Source organism: Aotus nancymaae, unplaced genomic scaffold (genome assembly GCF_030222135.1).
Source record: "Aotus nancymaae isolate 86718 unplaced genomic scaffold, 86718_ANA_hifiasm-v0.15.2.pri h1tg000010l, whole genome shotgun sequence".
NCBI lineage: Eukaryota > Metazoa > Chordata > Mammalia > Primates > Aotidae > Aotus > Aotus nancymaae.
This window is the reverse complement of record NW_026988421.1, coordinates 60653882-60667863: the sequence shown is the minus strand read 5'-3', so window position 1 is coordinate 60667863 and position 13982 is coordinate 60653882. Positions and strand designations below refer to the sequence as shown.

The following is a 13982-nucleotide window of genomic DNA, read 5'->3' as shown; positions in this document are numbered from 1 at the left end:
TGAGACCAACCAGCTGAGCAATGTGATGAAACCCCATCTCTACCAAAAAAAAAAAAAAAAAATTAGCTGGGCATGGTGGCATGTGCCTGTAGTCCCAGGTACTCGGGAGACTGAGGTAGGAGGATCACTTGAGCCCAGGGAGGTTGAAGCTGCAGTGAGCTGTGATTGTACCACTGCACTCCAGCCTGGGCAACAGAGTGAATCACTGTCTCAAAGCAAAAACAAAACAAAACAAAAAACTAGCAAAAATATGCACCAAATTTTTAGAATGACCTTTGAGAAACTATTTAATAACATAAAGAAAATGTTCATGATAGACTATTAATTTTAAAAAGCAACATGCAAAATAGTAACTCAGTATGAGCCCAGTAGACAAAATCTATAGATCTAAACATTCACACTGAAGTGTTATAGAGAAATACACCAAATATAAAATGATTCTTAAAAAATATCTAGATGTGGCTGGGCGCGGTGGTTCACGCCTGTAATCCCAGCACTTTGGGAGGCCGAGGCGGGAGAATCACAAGGTCAAAAGATCGAGACCATCCTGGCCAACATGGTAAAACCCCATCTCTACTAAAAATACAATACTTAGCTCAGCATGGTGGTGTGCGCCTGTAGTCCCAGCTACTTGGGAGGCTGAGGCAGGAGAATTTCTTGAACCTGGGAAGCAGAGGTTGCAGTGAGCCTAGATCGCGCCACTGCACTCCAGCCTGGTGCCTGGTGACAGAGCGAGACTCTGTCTCCAAAAAAAACAAACAAACAAACAAAAAATATCTAGATGTTAGGCCAGCTGTGGTGGCTCACGCCTGTAATCCCAACACTTTAGGAGGGTGAGGTGGGCAGATCACCAGAGGTCAGGAGTTTGAGACCAGCCTGGCCAACATGGTGAAACACCATCTCTACTGAAAATACAAAAATTAGCCAGGCATGGTGGCGGGTGCCTGTAATTCCAGCTACTTGGGAGGCTGAGGCAGGAGAATTGCTTGAATCTAGGAGGTGAAGGTTGCAGTGAGCCAAGGCGACACCATTGCACTCCAGCCTAGGCAACAAGAGCGAAACTCTGTCTCAAAAAAAAGTACACACACACACACACACACACACACACACACAATGTCAGAATAAGTATAGGTGTTTTTAAAAATATTTTTCACCCAGAAAGATTGTTAGCTATTTTATAAGAAAAAAAATACTTTTCAGTACTTCTTAAGTGTTCATGGCTATACTACTTTTATAATTCAAAATGTGTTTAAACAAATTGTCATGGAAAATATTAGTGGAGGCCGGGCATGGTAGCTCATGCCTGTAATCGCAGCACCTTGGGAAGTTGATGTGGGTGGATCACTTGAGGTCAGGAGTTCAAGAACAGCCTGGCCAACATGGCAAAACCCCATATCTACTAAAAAATACAAAAATTAGCTGGGCATGGTGGTACACACCTGTGATCCCAGCTACTTGGGAGGTGGAGGTGGGAGAATTGCTTGAACCCAGGAGGCAGAGGTTGCAGTAGGTGGAGTTCATACCACTGCACTCCAGCCTGGGCAACAGAGCAAAACTCTGTCTCAAAAAAAAAAAGAAAATACAGTGGAGATCGTGCCACTGCACTCCAGCCTGGGCAACAGAACAAAACTCTGCCTCAAAAAAAAAAAAGAAAGAAAAGAAAAGATGAGTGGATAGTAGCCACATCACTTTCTCAACCTATGCAGAGCCAAGAATATAAGAGAAAACTTCCAAACCTTAGTTCAGAAAGTGCTTGGTTTATATAAATTTATTTCTATTTTTTGAAATAACTGAAGATTTTTGCCAGGCACGGTGGCTCATGCCTGTAATCCCAGCACTATGAAAGGCCAAGGAGGATGAATCATGAGGTCAGAAGTTCGAGACCAGCCTGACCAACATGGTGAAACCCCGTCTCTACTAAAAATACAAAAATTAGCTGGGCATAGTGGCATGTGCCTGTAATCCCAGCTATTCAGTAGGCTGAGGCAGGAGAATTACTTGAACCCAGGAGGTGGAGGTTGCAGTGAGCCGAGATCGTGCCACTACACTCCAGCCTTGGTGATAGAGTGCAACTCCATCTCAAAAAAAGAAAAAAAGAAATAACTGAAGATTTATGAATAGTGGGACAGTCAAATTTCATTCACATTAAAACTAAACTGTATCCTACTACATAAGAGATTTCATTGTAACTTTATACAATTTATTCAGTAAAGATATAAAAGCTGGGAGAATTGTTATCATTATAAAAGTGTGATATTCAGGAGTCTCTATGCCCTTGATTTTCATAATTCCTGTAGGACAGTGGCTAATCAGACACTTTTGTGTGGACTCACCGTGGAGAATCTATTCCACTGTCTCCTGCCATGCTGTGATTTTCTGTCCCTTCCAAGTGATTGTGTTCATGTTGGCTATCCTGAGCCAACACTGGCATATATGAAGTGTTGAAAAGTTGGAACTTTTGTGGGAAATGTTTTCTCATTTCCTGATTCTGAGGACTCTGACTCCAGCTAGCTGGCTTCTTTCCTGTGTCACCAATAGAGTCTTGTGTGACTTCAGCTTCAGAACTGGCTTTTCTTGCGCTATAGTAATCAAAGATTCTTTCCTCAGCAGGTGCTGAGGCCTGTACACACTTAGCAACACTGGATTCTTCGTTGTAGTTAAAACCAAACTGGGCCCCTGAATTTAGGCCACAACTTTCAGCAGAGAAGTTAGGTTTTTGACTTTCATCTGTGGTAGTGTGCAGCCCAGTGGGTTTGTAGCATTCGTTTCTTTTAAGCACCTGAGGCTCTACCCTCTCCATTGTGCTGTTGTACTCGGTCAGAGATTTCTCAGTCACTTTTTGTTTTCCTAAATTTCCCTGGCTTCCACCTGTGAAGGAATACTGAATGTGGCCAGGCAGCATTTGACATAAGTCATCATTCTCAGAAATGTCATCCTCCTCTAGATATAATGAACTACAGGCACCATCATCATCTTCCACTTCATTCTGATACACGGCCTGGTCATCATCAGAAAGCCCTTCATTTTCTAGGCTCATAGTCTCTGCATCCTGGACAAATCCTTTTCTCAATAATTCTTCTGAGTCTCCATCATTTCTCTCAGGTTGTCTTAAAGGGTTTACGCCAACTGGGTAATCCAAAAGGCCAAGATTTTGAAACTGGTGTATTGTGTTATCCACTAATCTACAAGCAGAAGGTGTTCGGTCTGAAGAGGCGGCACCTCGTGATGGCAGGCTATGCAGAGTCTCTTTGGTTTCCCCTAATTTGTCAAAGTGGGAATGACTTTCCCTCAACACTTCAGGATTTACCTCATTTTCTCCACCATACCCATCATATCTCAACATGCTTTCTGTAAAGGGACAGCATTTACCATCATTTTGCAAGATGGTATGTTGAGGGTCGTGATCTAAGAGGTGACCTCTGAAGTCATGATTGATGGGTTTGACAGTAGGGTCATTTATGCAAATGGATTCTGCTTCCAGTTTATCATTAGGCTGTTCAGCATATGGCTGTTTGGCTTTACCATCAAAGATTTTTGAGGAATCCAAGGACCTAGGCCTTTGGAAAGACTTTTCCTTTGGTCCAGTCTGGCTGGGTTTCAGATCACTGGTCTGAATTTTGTACCCTTTGCATATTGTGCTTCCTCGGTGAGACAAACCCTGAAAAGGATTACTGATTTGCTTTTTGTAAATCAAATGGGAACTTAGCACTGTTGTAATCTCACTAAGTGGTTTCTGACCTGGGCTTTTATCTGGGCTTTTAATTCTGGGGGCGGGCTGTAGAGCAGGGAGCTTGTGGTGTTTCTCCAGTCTAATGCTTCCTGGCTGAAGCTCACTTCCCTGATTCCTGGCTTTGTGTCTCTCCCTACGAGAATGGCCCCACCCTCGAGGTCTTGCAGACAGACCCTGCCTTTTCTTAACCCTCTCTTTTGAAGGATATTTATGCCCAATTGTCAGCACGTCAGTGGAAGTGCCCTGGCTGTTATATTTTTTCTGTAATTCATATTTTTGCATTAGGACAGTGTGTTTGATTAAATTGTCAACAGTCAAAATGGGGTTAATTCGTTTGATTATCTCGTGTTCAACATCTCGAGGGATATTGTCCAAGTCATCCTCATCTCGGACAGGCCATTCTTCAGGTGGGAACTGAGCAGAGAAACTTCTGTGTTCTGTTTTGGGCTTCTCCTTTCTAGATATGCTGCGCCATAAGAGACTAAAACCAAACTTCTTGCCTTTTTCTTTATCTCTTGTGTATGGTAAAGGTTTGGTGCTCTCACACATGTGGTGCTCCTCAGACACTGAAACTGCCCCATTCTGTACCCAAGGTACAGATTCCCCAAGGCCTCTGTGACTATTCCTAGTCACTTCTGCAGCAACTGGTAGTTCCTGAACATCCTGAGTGTGCATGTCCCGGAAACACTGGCAAGACTGACAGTGGGATATGGGGGCAGCATTATCTTGGGTTGACTCTGCACAGCTCTCCATGCTCACAAGATACGTCATGGAAGCTGGCATTGAGCGACTTTCACCTGATGGCAGGACTTTCTTATTTTCCTGGGTGGTTGTATTTGTAATGAAGTAAGTCTGAGGAGTAACTATGAAGTATCCTTCTCCAGTGTGATAAATCTTCCTTTCTTTAATCAGCATTCCCAGAGTGGTATAGAGAATATCTTGAGATGGAATTGCAATACCTAAAACAGACAAGCATTTTACACTAATAGATTCTGAATATTAAAAATTTCAATGAGTGAAATCAGTAACTCTGAAATGACTACACATTGGCTTGATAAACCCAGAGCTGATTGTAACATGATTAATACATGTGATTAAAATGCCAGGGCTGGATGTGATGGCTCATGCCTGTAATCCCAGAGCTTTGGGAAGCTAAGGTAGGAGGATCACTTGAGCTCAGAGTTCAAGACCAGGCTGGGCAACATAATAAGACTTCGTCTCTACAAAACGTTTTTTAAATATTAGCCAGGTATGGGAGGATCATTTGAGCCCAGGAGTTCAAGGATGCAGTGAGCTATGATCGTGCCACTGTACTCCAGCCTGGGCAACAGACCAAGACCCTGTTTCAAAAAAAAAGGTAAAGAAGCATAAATAATATTTATAACTTAAATAATAGGAATAGGCTGGGCACAGTGGCTCATGCCTGTAATCCCAGCACGTTGGGAGGCCAAGGCAGGCAGATCACTTGAGCTCAGGAGTTCAAGACTGGGCTGGGTAACATGGTGAAATCACACCTCTACTAGAAGCACAAAAATTAGAAAGGCATGGTGGCGGGTGCCTGTAATCCCAGATGCTCTGGAGGCTGAGGTGAGAGGATCCTTTGAGCCCCAGAGGCAGAGGTTACAATGAGCCATAATCGCACCACTGCACTCCAACCTGGGCAACAGAGTGAGACCCTGTCTCAAAAATAAAAATAAAAATAAAAGGAAAATAATTTGGTCCACACAGTCATATGTGTAGGTTAATGAGTAAATTAAAAAAAAAAAAATCTGAATTCACTCAAATACAAACCCATTACAAATTTAAACTGAGGAAAGTATTATTTTATTTTTATTTTTACTTATATTTTTTAGAGATGAGGTGTCCCTATGTTGCTTAGGCTAGCCTTGAACTCCTGGTCTCATGTGATGCTCTAGCCTCAGCCTACCAAGTAGCTGGGACTAGAGGTGTGGGCCACCCCACTAGGCTGTGGAAGGCATTCTTGATGAGAAAATGGGAGTTTTTAAAAACCACAGTCTCGGGCCGGGTGCGGTGGCTCACGCCTGTAATACCAGCACTTTGGGAGGCCGAGGCAGGTGGATCACAAGGTCAAGAGATCGAGACCATCCTGGTCAACATGGTGAAACCCCGTCTCTACTAAAAATACAAAAAATTAGCTGGGCATGGTGGCGCGTGCCTGTAATCCCAGCTACTCAAGAGACTGAGGCAGGAGAATTGACTGAACCCAGGAGGCGGAGGTTGCAGGGAGCCGAGATCGCGCCATTGCACTCCAGCCTGGGTAACAAGAGCAAAACTCCGTCTCAAAAAAAAAAAAAAAAAAAAAAAAACAGTCTCGCGGCTTAAATATTTATAAGAGAAAATGAAAACTAGTCTGGTTCTTGGATGAGGGCAAACTACGTCTTAAATATTTATAAGAGAAAATGAAAACTAGTCTGGTTCTTGGATGAGGGCAAACTACCTAGCATCAGGATATGGTATTAATAGTTTTTCAAAGCAAAAGGTAACAAAATAATTTCATTTTATTTATTTATTTATTATTATTATTTTTTAAGAGACAGGGTCTCGCTATGTTGCCCAGGCTGGAGTGCAGTGGCTACTCACAGGCGCAATCCCACTACTGATCAGCACAGGAGTTTTGACCTGCTCCGTTTCCGACCTGGGCCAGTTCACCCCTCCTTAGGCAACCTGGTGGTCCCCCGCTCCCGGGAGGTCACCATATTGATGCCGAACTTAGTGCGGACACCTGATCGGCATAACGCACTACAGCCCCAGAACTCCTGGGCTCAAGCGATCCTCCCACCTCCGCCTCCTGAGTAGCTGGGACTACAGGCACGCGCCACCGCGCCTGGCAAAACCTACGCTTGTCTCCTTCGAGCCAGAATCGAACCAGCGACCTAAGGATGTCTCCTGCTGAGGAAGTAGCTACAGTCCTCCACTCTACCAGCTCAGCTATCGAAGGGACAAAATAATTTTAAAAGAAATTCCCTTTACCAAATAGCAGGGTTTGAAAATATGTCATGAAAATAATGATAAGAATGTTTGTATAAGAAAAATAATAGGGGCCGGGCGTGGTGGCTCACGCCTGTAATCCCAGCACTTTGGGAGGCCAAGGTGGGTGGATCACGAGGTCAAGAGATCGAGACCATCCTGGTCAACACGGTGAAACCCCATCTCTACTAAAAATACAAAAAATTAGCTGGGCATGGCGGCGCGTGCCTGTAATCCCAGCTACTCAGGAGGCTGAGGCAGGAGAACTGCCTGAACCCAGGAGGCGGAGGTTGCGGTGAGCCGAGATTGCGCCATTGCACTCCAGCCTGGGTAACAAGAGCGAAACTCCGTCTCAAAAAAAAAAGAAAAAAGAAAAATAATAGAAGAAAATATATCAATATGTTAACATTGGTTTCCTTTGGGTGGTAGTACTGTGAGTGGTCACTTTTTTGTATTTCCTGAATTTTCCTATATTATTTGTATAATGGGAAAAATTAAAAAAAATCCTTTCACAATGATGCATTGGATATCATGCAGCTATTAAAAGAATAAAATATCTAAGTTTGCTGAAGCCAGATGCCATTCTTTGTTGTTGTTGTTGTTGTTGTTGTTGTTGTTGTTTGAGACGGAGTCTCGCTCTGTCACCAGGCTGGAGTGCAGAGGCGCAATCTCAGCTCACTGCAATATCCGCCTCCCGGGTACAAGCAATTCTCTTGCCTCAGCCTCCCGAGTAGCTGGGACTATTGGTGCCCACCACCATGCCCGGCTAACTTTTGTATTTTTAGTAGAGATGGGGTTTCACCAAGTGGGCTAGGATAGTCTTGATCTCCTGACCTCGTGATCCACCCGCCTTTCCCAAAGTGCTGGGACTACAGGGGTAAGCCATTGTACCTGGCTCAGATGCCATTCTTGAAAAGGAAGAAAACAAATAAAAGAACGAGTGGAGCGTGCCTGTGGTCCCAGGTACTCAGGAGGCTAAGGCAGGAGGATTGCTTCAACATATGAGTTTGAGGCTGCAGCAATCTAAGAAGGTACCTCTGCACTCTAACCTGGGCAACAGAGTGAGGCCTTGTCTCAAAATAAATAAGCAAAAGAATGAGACATGTCAATATATGTTAGCATGGAAAGATCTCCAAGATATGTTTTTAAGTTAATAAGGGAACGTGTTGAGGGAATGTATAGAATGATCCAATTTATGTTATACAAAATTTGTTATATTATCATATATAAGAAATGATAATAGCAGTTGTTATCTCTGGGAAGTGAGAATGGAAAAATGGAAGGTGGGGGGGAAATAAGCTTTTCTTTCTCATTTTGCACTCCTTTTCACAGAGTGTGATTTATTTATTGCCATAAGCATTTATTTTTGGAAAAGGTTATCTGGAAAGTAAATGAAATACCCTTATCAAATTTGTTGATGCAGGACTTCTTCTGGCAGGGTTCTGAATAAAGTTCTACAGAAGAAGGGAAAAAAAGGATATCACCCAGTTTACTTATGTGTTGACTAATTATAGAAACCAAACACATGCAGTGAAGTACAAATGGAGAAAAACTTAATACTCTACCTGGGTAATGTTTCATCAAATGCTCCAAAAGTGATTCCTGTGTTACTACAATCTGAGCTGTATTCATATCAGATATAGCACAGCAAAGAACTTCACCCAAAGGTACAAACTGAGATTGAGTTATTGGATTCATTTGCACTGGAAAGACATCACCTAAATTGGAGATTTAAAAAAAGGGGGGTGATAAATTTGATATAGTATAAAATGTTTGGAATTAGTGAAACAAGAATAAAAACTAACAGGTGGAATTGCAATTCTTTCATCAGTCTTTACTCAGAATCTGTTAACATGACATGTACAATGATAGAAACTATGAAAGAAAAAGATTTACCTTATGGTCTCTACTTTTAAGATATGTGTTTTAACTGTCTCTACAAGAGATGGCAAGATTCCATCAGAAAGCCTCAACGTATTATCAGAGTTCAGAAGGTCACACAATGCTTACATACCAGTAGTTTACCATCTTTCAAAATATTTTTCCATATTACCTATCTTGTGAAAGGCAGACATGGGATTATTATTTCTTTACTTAAAATATATAAAGTTATAGAAAGCTCAAGTAATTGTCCCAAGTCTAAAAGTACGTAAAGTGACAGAAACAGGTCTTCTGACTCCTGATTCAGTATTTTCACTATTCTACACTTTCCTCATTGGGATGAACGGGAAGATTTGAAGAAAGGCAGAAGTGTTTTCCAATTAGTAAGAAGACATGAACCTAAACCATGGAAAGCACATGTAAGAGCATGAATAGAGTTATTCTGGTTCAATATAACTTAAGGCTTACACAGGACCAAAGTGGAACACAAGGCTGGAAATGTAAGCTAGATTATATCTTTTCTCCTAACCAGTGTATTAAATGTTCTTCCTAACCTGTTGTTACTCAGGTTGAGTATTGGATTCTGCTGGACATTCATGGGAACCCTTCAATCAACTGGAGATGAAAGACTAAGACTCAGGAAAGATATGTAGGAATCAACTAATAGAGATGAGATCTGAAGTTAAAGAGTGGAATAAATTATTTAATAGGAGAATAAAGAAAAGCACCAAGAAACACCTAACTAAGAAACAATCTACATTTAAGACATAGTAGGGGCTGGGGGCAGTAGCTCAGGCCTGTAATTCCAGAATTTTGGGAGGCCAAGGCAGGTGGATCACCTGAGGTCGGGAGTTTGAGACCACTCTGGCCAACATGATGAAACTCCATCTCTACTAAAAAACACAAAAATTAGCCAGTAGTGGTGGCAGGCACCTGTAATCCCAGCTACTCAGGAGGCTGAGGCAGGAGAATTGCTTAAATACAGGAGGTGGGGCTGGGAGTTGTGGCTCACACCTGTAATCCCAGCACTTTGGGAGGCCAAGGCAAATGGATCACGAGGTCAGGAGCCGAGATCAGTCTGGCCAAGATGGTGAAACCCCGTCTCTACTAAAAAATTCAAAAATTAGCTGGATGGGTGGCGGGCGCCTATAATCCCAGCTACATGGAAGGCTGAGTGAGGAGAATCGCTTGAACCTGGGAGGCGGAGGCTGTAGTGAGCTGAGACTGCACCACTGGACTCTAGCCTGGGTGACAGAGAAAGACTCTGTCTCAGAAAAAAAAAATCCAGGAGGCGGAGGTTGCAGTGAGCTGAGATGGTGCCACTGCACTCCAGCCTGGGTAACAAAGGAAGACTCTGTCTCAAAAAAAAAAAAAAAAAGACACAGTAGGAATAACAAAAAAGAGAAGGCACATAACAAAAAGGTGAGAAAAAAGAACTTCATGACATCCAATTTTGGGGGAGAAAATAGAAAAAAATTTAAAAAGTAAGAAAATAAATTTTAAAAGAGAGACTTCAAAATAAATAATGGTCAACAGTGTCAAATGCTTAGACGGAAATCTAAAGGGTAGAGGAAGGAGAAAAGCCATATTGGATTTCTTGATTGGAAGGTGCCACTGGTGACTTTCAAGAAAATGATTTCAGCCTGGGCATGGTGGCTCACGCCTGTAATCCCAACACTTTGAGGAGATCACTTGAGGCCAGGAATTAGAGACTGGCCTGAGTAACATAGTGAGATCCCATCTCTACAAAGATAAACATTTAAAAAATAAGCCAGGGTGGTGATGTGCCTGTTTTAGCTGCTAGTGGGCTAAGGTGGGAGGATTACTTGAGCCCAGGAGTTAAGAGGCTGAAAACAGCTGTGACTGCACCACTGCACTCCAGCCTTTGTGAGAGTGAGACCCTGTCTCAAAAAAAAAGAAAAAGAAAGAAAACTATTTCAATAGAAAAGAAGACAGAAATTAAAAGTTCCAATTGAAGAAAAGGAAGTTCATGAGAAAAATGTAAAGTTAATGGGTGTTCCTTGTAGAGCAGCGTTTCTCAACTTTGGCACATTTGACATTTGGGGCGATATATATATATGATGACCAATTGTCCCAGTATGGCCAGGACTGAGGTGTTTCCTGGGACACAGGATATTCGGTGCTATAAGCCTATAGCCAGGAAAGTTACCGGCAAACTGGGATAGGTAGCCACCCTAGACAGGTAATTTTGTGGTGGGAGGCTGCCCTGTGCGTTGTAGGATGTTAAATAGCATTATGGCCCCTACCCACTAGATGCCAGTAGCGTTTCCCACAGTTGCAGCAACCAAAAATATCTCCAGACACTGCTAAATGTCCTCTCAATGGCAAAGTCATCCCGGTTGGAAACCACTGCTCTAGACCATCTGTATGCAAAATCTGATGGTGAATAAGGAGAAATAGATCATAAACCAGAAAGGAGTAGGATCAAGTGAATATGACTGGATGTGTGTGTATGTTGTGGTTTTCTTAAAATAAGATCTGTGTCCCTTTGGATGCAAATGGAAGGGCTTAGTGGAGATGATAGACATGATTCTGGGAGAGGGGAGATCAGTAAGAGAAGATCCCAGAGAAGGGGAAAGGGAAAGTGTATCGAGGGCACAGGTTGAGAGGCTAGCTTACAAATGAGGAAGATGCTACTCCATCTGAGACTTGAGAAAATAATAGAGGGTGGCAAAAAACCAGAAATATGTTGAGGCGGAGAAGGAAAAAAAAATATTAGCACAGCAAAGTCATCTGACTTCTGTCAAGTTAGGAAGAAAATAGGAATGGAAGGAGGAAAAAATGGGAATAAGAGGATGGCGGGTGGAAAGGGGGTTTGAGGAGCTATTCTCAAAGTACTACGAAATAAAAAATGAGTAAGAAGATTGTGAAGGAGGCCTGAGTCTCCAGGTGATTTATGCATAGTTTTTGGCAGAGGGATGGCATTTTGTAATGGAAAAGGGTGAGAGTTGGGGAAGGCCAGCCCATGCCTCTAAAACTTTAATGTGCATATGAGGATCACCAGGAGATCTTGCTAATGTGCAGATTCTGATTCAGAGGCCGTGATTCTGCACTTCTAACAAGCACCTGGGGATGTTCATACTGCAGCTCTGAGTCCTAATCTTTGGATTGGTAGAAGGTTAAGGTGTTAATGACAGCAATGTTAAAGTAGCTAACCATGTAACAAACATGGTCCTGGGGCTGAATCGGGAGTCAAGTGTAGCCAGAAGGAAGCTAAAGAATTAAGAAAACTTGATTATGCCCTTCAGTTAAACTCTCTGCTGAGGGAGGAAGGAAGGGAATGGACTGGCCAGGTATGAAGTGTTGAAGCCCAGAGCTGGTAGGTGGCCAATATTGTATTCTTATTGTATCTGCATGAAGATAAAGGACTTCAATAAGGAAATCGTAAGCAGTTTGCTGTTAACTTTCCATCGTTCCCTTGTTTACTTAAGCTTCTCTATCTGGCCTTGGAAGGTCACATCATAAGGTAGAATCGCTGTCTGCTTCTGCAGCCTGGGAAGGATATCCTCTAGGTATGGCTGTGGATATCCCATTGGGTAATGGTCAGAGGCCTATACCATGCTGAAAAGCTAGGATGAATGGCTAATTAATTGGTATTTCAAAGACTGGCGATTGATGATGTCCTGAAAATCTGTCTAAGTGGGGCATTAATTTACCTAAAACTCAAAATCTTCCTTGAAACTCAACTTCTGAACTGAAGGTAACAAGCCTCTATCCTCACTCCTTCCTTTTCTTTCTTTTTTCCTTTCTCATCTGAGTTTTACTTTCTTCATTTTCATCCTCCTACTTTCAACCAGACAAAATGTGAAATTAAAGTACAATTTTAAATATCTTTATGCTTCTTTGATATAACTTCATGTGTTTAGTTAAAATAAGTGGTTTTAAGCTTTTATATCTCTTTTCCCTACCTCCCTAAAAACGTCTTTTCCTGTGGTCATGAATTGATTACCCATCCCTACTGCATGCTGGAACTCAGAAAGCCATACTCCATAATGAAGGCCTCTGAAGCAAAAGGTTTTCTTTGGCCTTTTCCTATCCTTCTATCCTATCCAGCCTAGAAACAAGAATCCCTCTTCCCCAAGGCAGGTCATAGAAACCAGAACCTCCTTTCTCCAAAGCCAGCCATAAAACCTAGAGGACTAGGGGCCTTAATTTTAAAAGAGTGGGGAAGTTTCCCTTCCTTAAAAGACAAGGGCCAGACATAGAGGGCAAAGCCTGAAGGCTTTCTTCAGCCACACAATATCCATTTGAGCCTTACCTCACCTTTCTTTAAACCTAGTCACTGTGAACTTAGAGATAGAGCTGGGGAGAACACTGAAAGAGAGAAAATCAGCATGCTGTCTGGTGTCCCTGCTGTGCCCGCCCGCAGATGGCTGCCCATTTCTGTGCACTGGAAAAAACAGTAGTGCTGTCTCCACTATGCCTTTGGGCTAGAACTGAAGCAGCCCATTTTCTAATTCAATTCTTAGGTTTGTTTCCTCTTTTCATAGTAAAACTAATAGTCAAACAGATTTTCAGGGGCTGGGAGAGAGGTACATAGGGCTTCCTATACATTTGTTTGCAACCTCCTGTGAATCTGCAATTATTTCAGAAAGAGTAAAAAACTGATTTCTTAGAAAGTATTACTTTTAATTAGCAAGGAGACAGAACTTTTTTCTTACATTTTTCAAACCCCAACTTTTTTTTTTTGAGACGAAGTTTCGCTCTTGTTACCCAGGCTGGAGTGCAATGGTGCGATCTCGGCTCACCGCAACCTCCTCCTCCTGGGTTCAGGCAATTCTCCTGTCTCAGCCTCCTGAGTAGCTGGGATTACAGGCACACGCCACCATGCCCAGCTAATTTTTTGTATTTTTTAGTAGAGATGGGGTTTCACCATGTTGACCGGGATGGTCTCGATCTCTTGACCTCGTGATCCACCCGCCTCGGCCTCCCAAAGTGCTGGGATTACAGGCGTGAGCCACCGCGCCCGGCCGCAAACCCCAACTTTTTAAAAGAACACTAACACTGTTTGCCAAATCGAAAGATACTCTTAGAAAATTTATTCATAATTCCTATTATGATGTAGGGATGGGTATTTTAAAAGAGTAAACAAATTACCATCACCTAGGAAGACTAGTTGCCTTCCCCCACATACACTTAAAATTAATACAACTAAAGGTAAACTTCACTTTAGAGGACATGTTAAATTGCTATTCGCCTCTGCTGTGGAGCTCCTCTAGACAAAGCCTAGAGAAAGTTTCTCAGTACATTTCCTGCACAGTCGTTGCTAAGATACGTCCTTCAGGTGCATAAATCATCGAGTTTCCTTTGTGCAGGAAAGCAGAGTACACCCTGACATGGGAACATTTATGACAGACATGGG

The 13982-nt window shown here is 42.5% G+C and overlaps 1 protein-coding gene and 1 non-coding gene across 5 annotated transcripts in view; both read right to left on the bottom strand.

Annotated features, from left to right (window-relative positions):
• Positions 1 to 13982, bottom strand: part of STOX1 (storkhead box 1) — a 44766-nt gene that overhangs the window by 4243 nt on the left and 26541 nt on the right. The window contains exons 2-4 of one of the 4 annotated variants that reach the window (XM_064374207.1): positions 8284 to 8436; positions 8119 to 8172; positions 2334 to 4689 (exon numbers count right to left, since the gene is read on the bottom strand). In XM_064374207.1, the coding sequence (XP_064230277.1) occupies positions 2334 to 4689; positions 8119 to 8172; positions 8284 to 8436 (2563 nt within the window). The remainder of the gene's footprint in view (positions 1 to 2333; positions 4690 to 8118; positions 8173 to 8283; positions 8437 to 13982) is intronic. The other 3 variants (XM_064374209.1, XM_064374208.1, XM_064374210.1) reach the window with 3 other exon arrangements.
• TRNAY-GUA (transfer RNA tyrosine (anticodon GUA)) lies at positions 6597 to 6689 on the bottom strand. Its single transcript has 2 exons — positions 6653 to 6689; positions 6597 to 6632 (listed from the first exon to the last, which is right to left on the bottom strand). It is a non-coding gene; the product is annotated as a tRNA-Tyr (tRNA).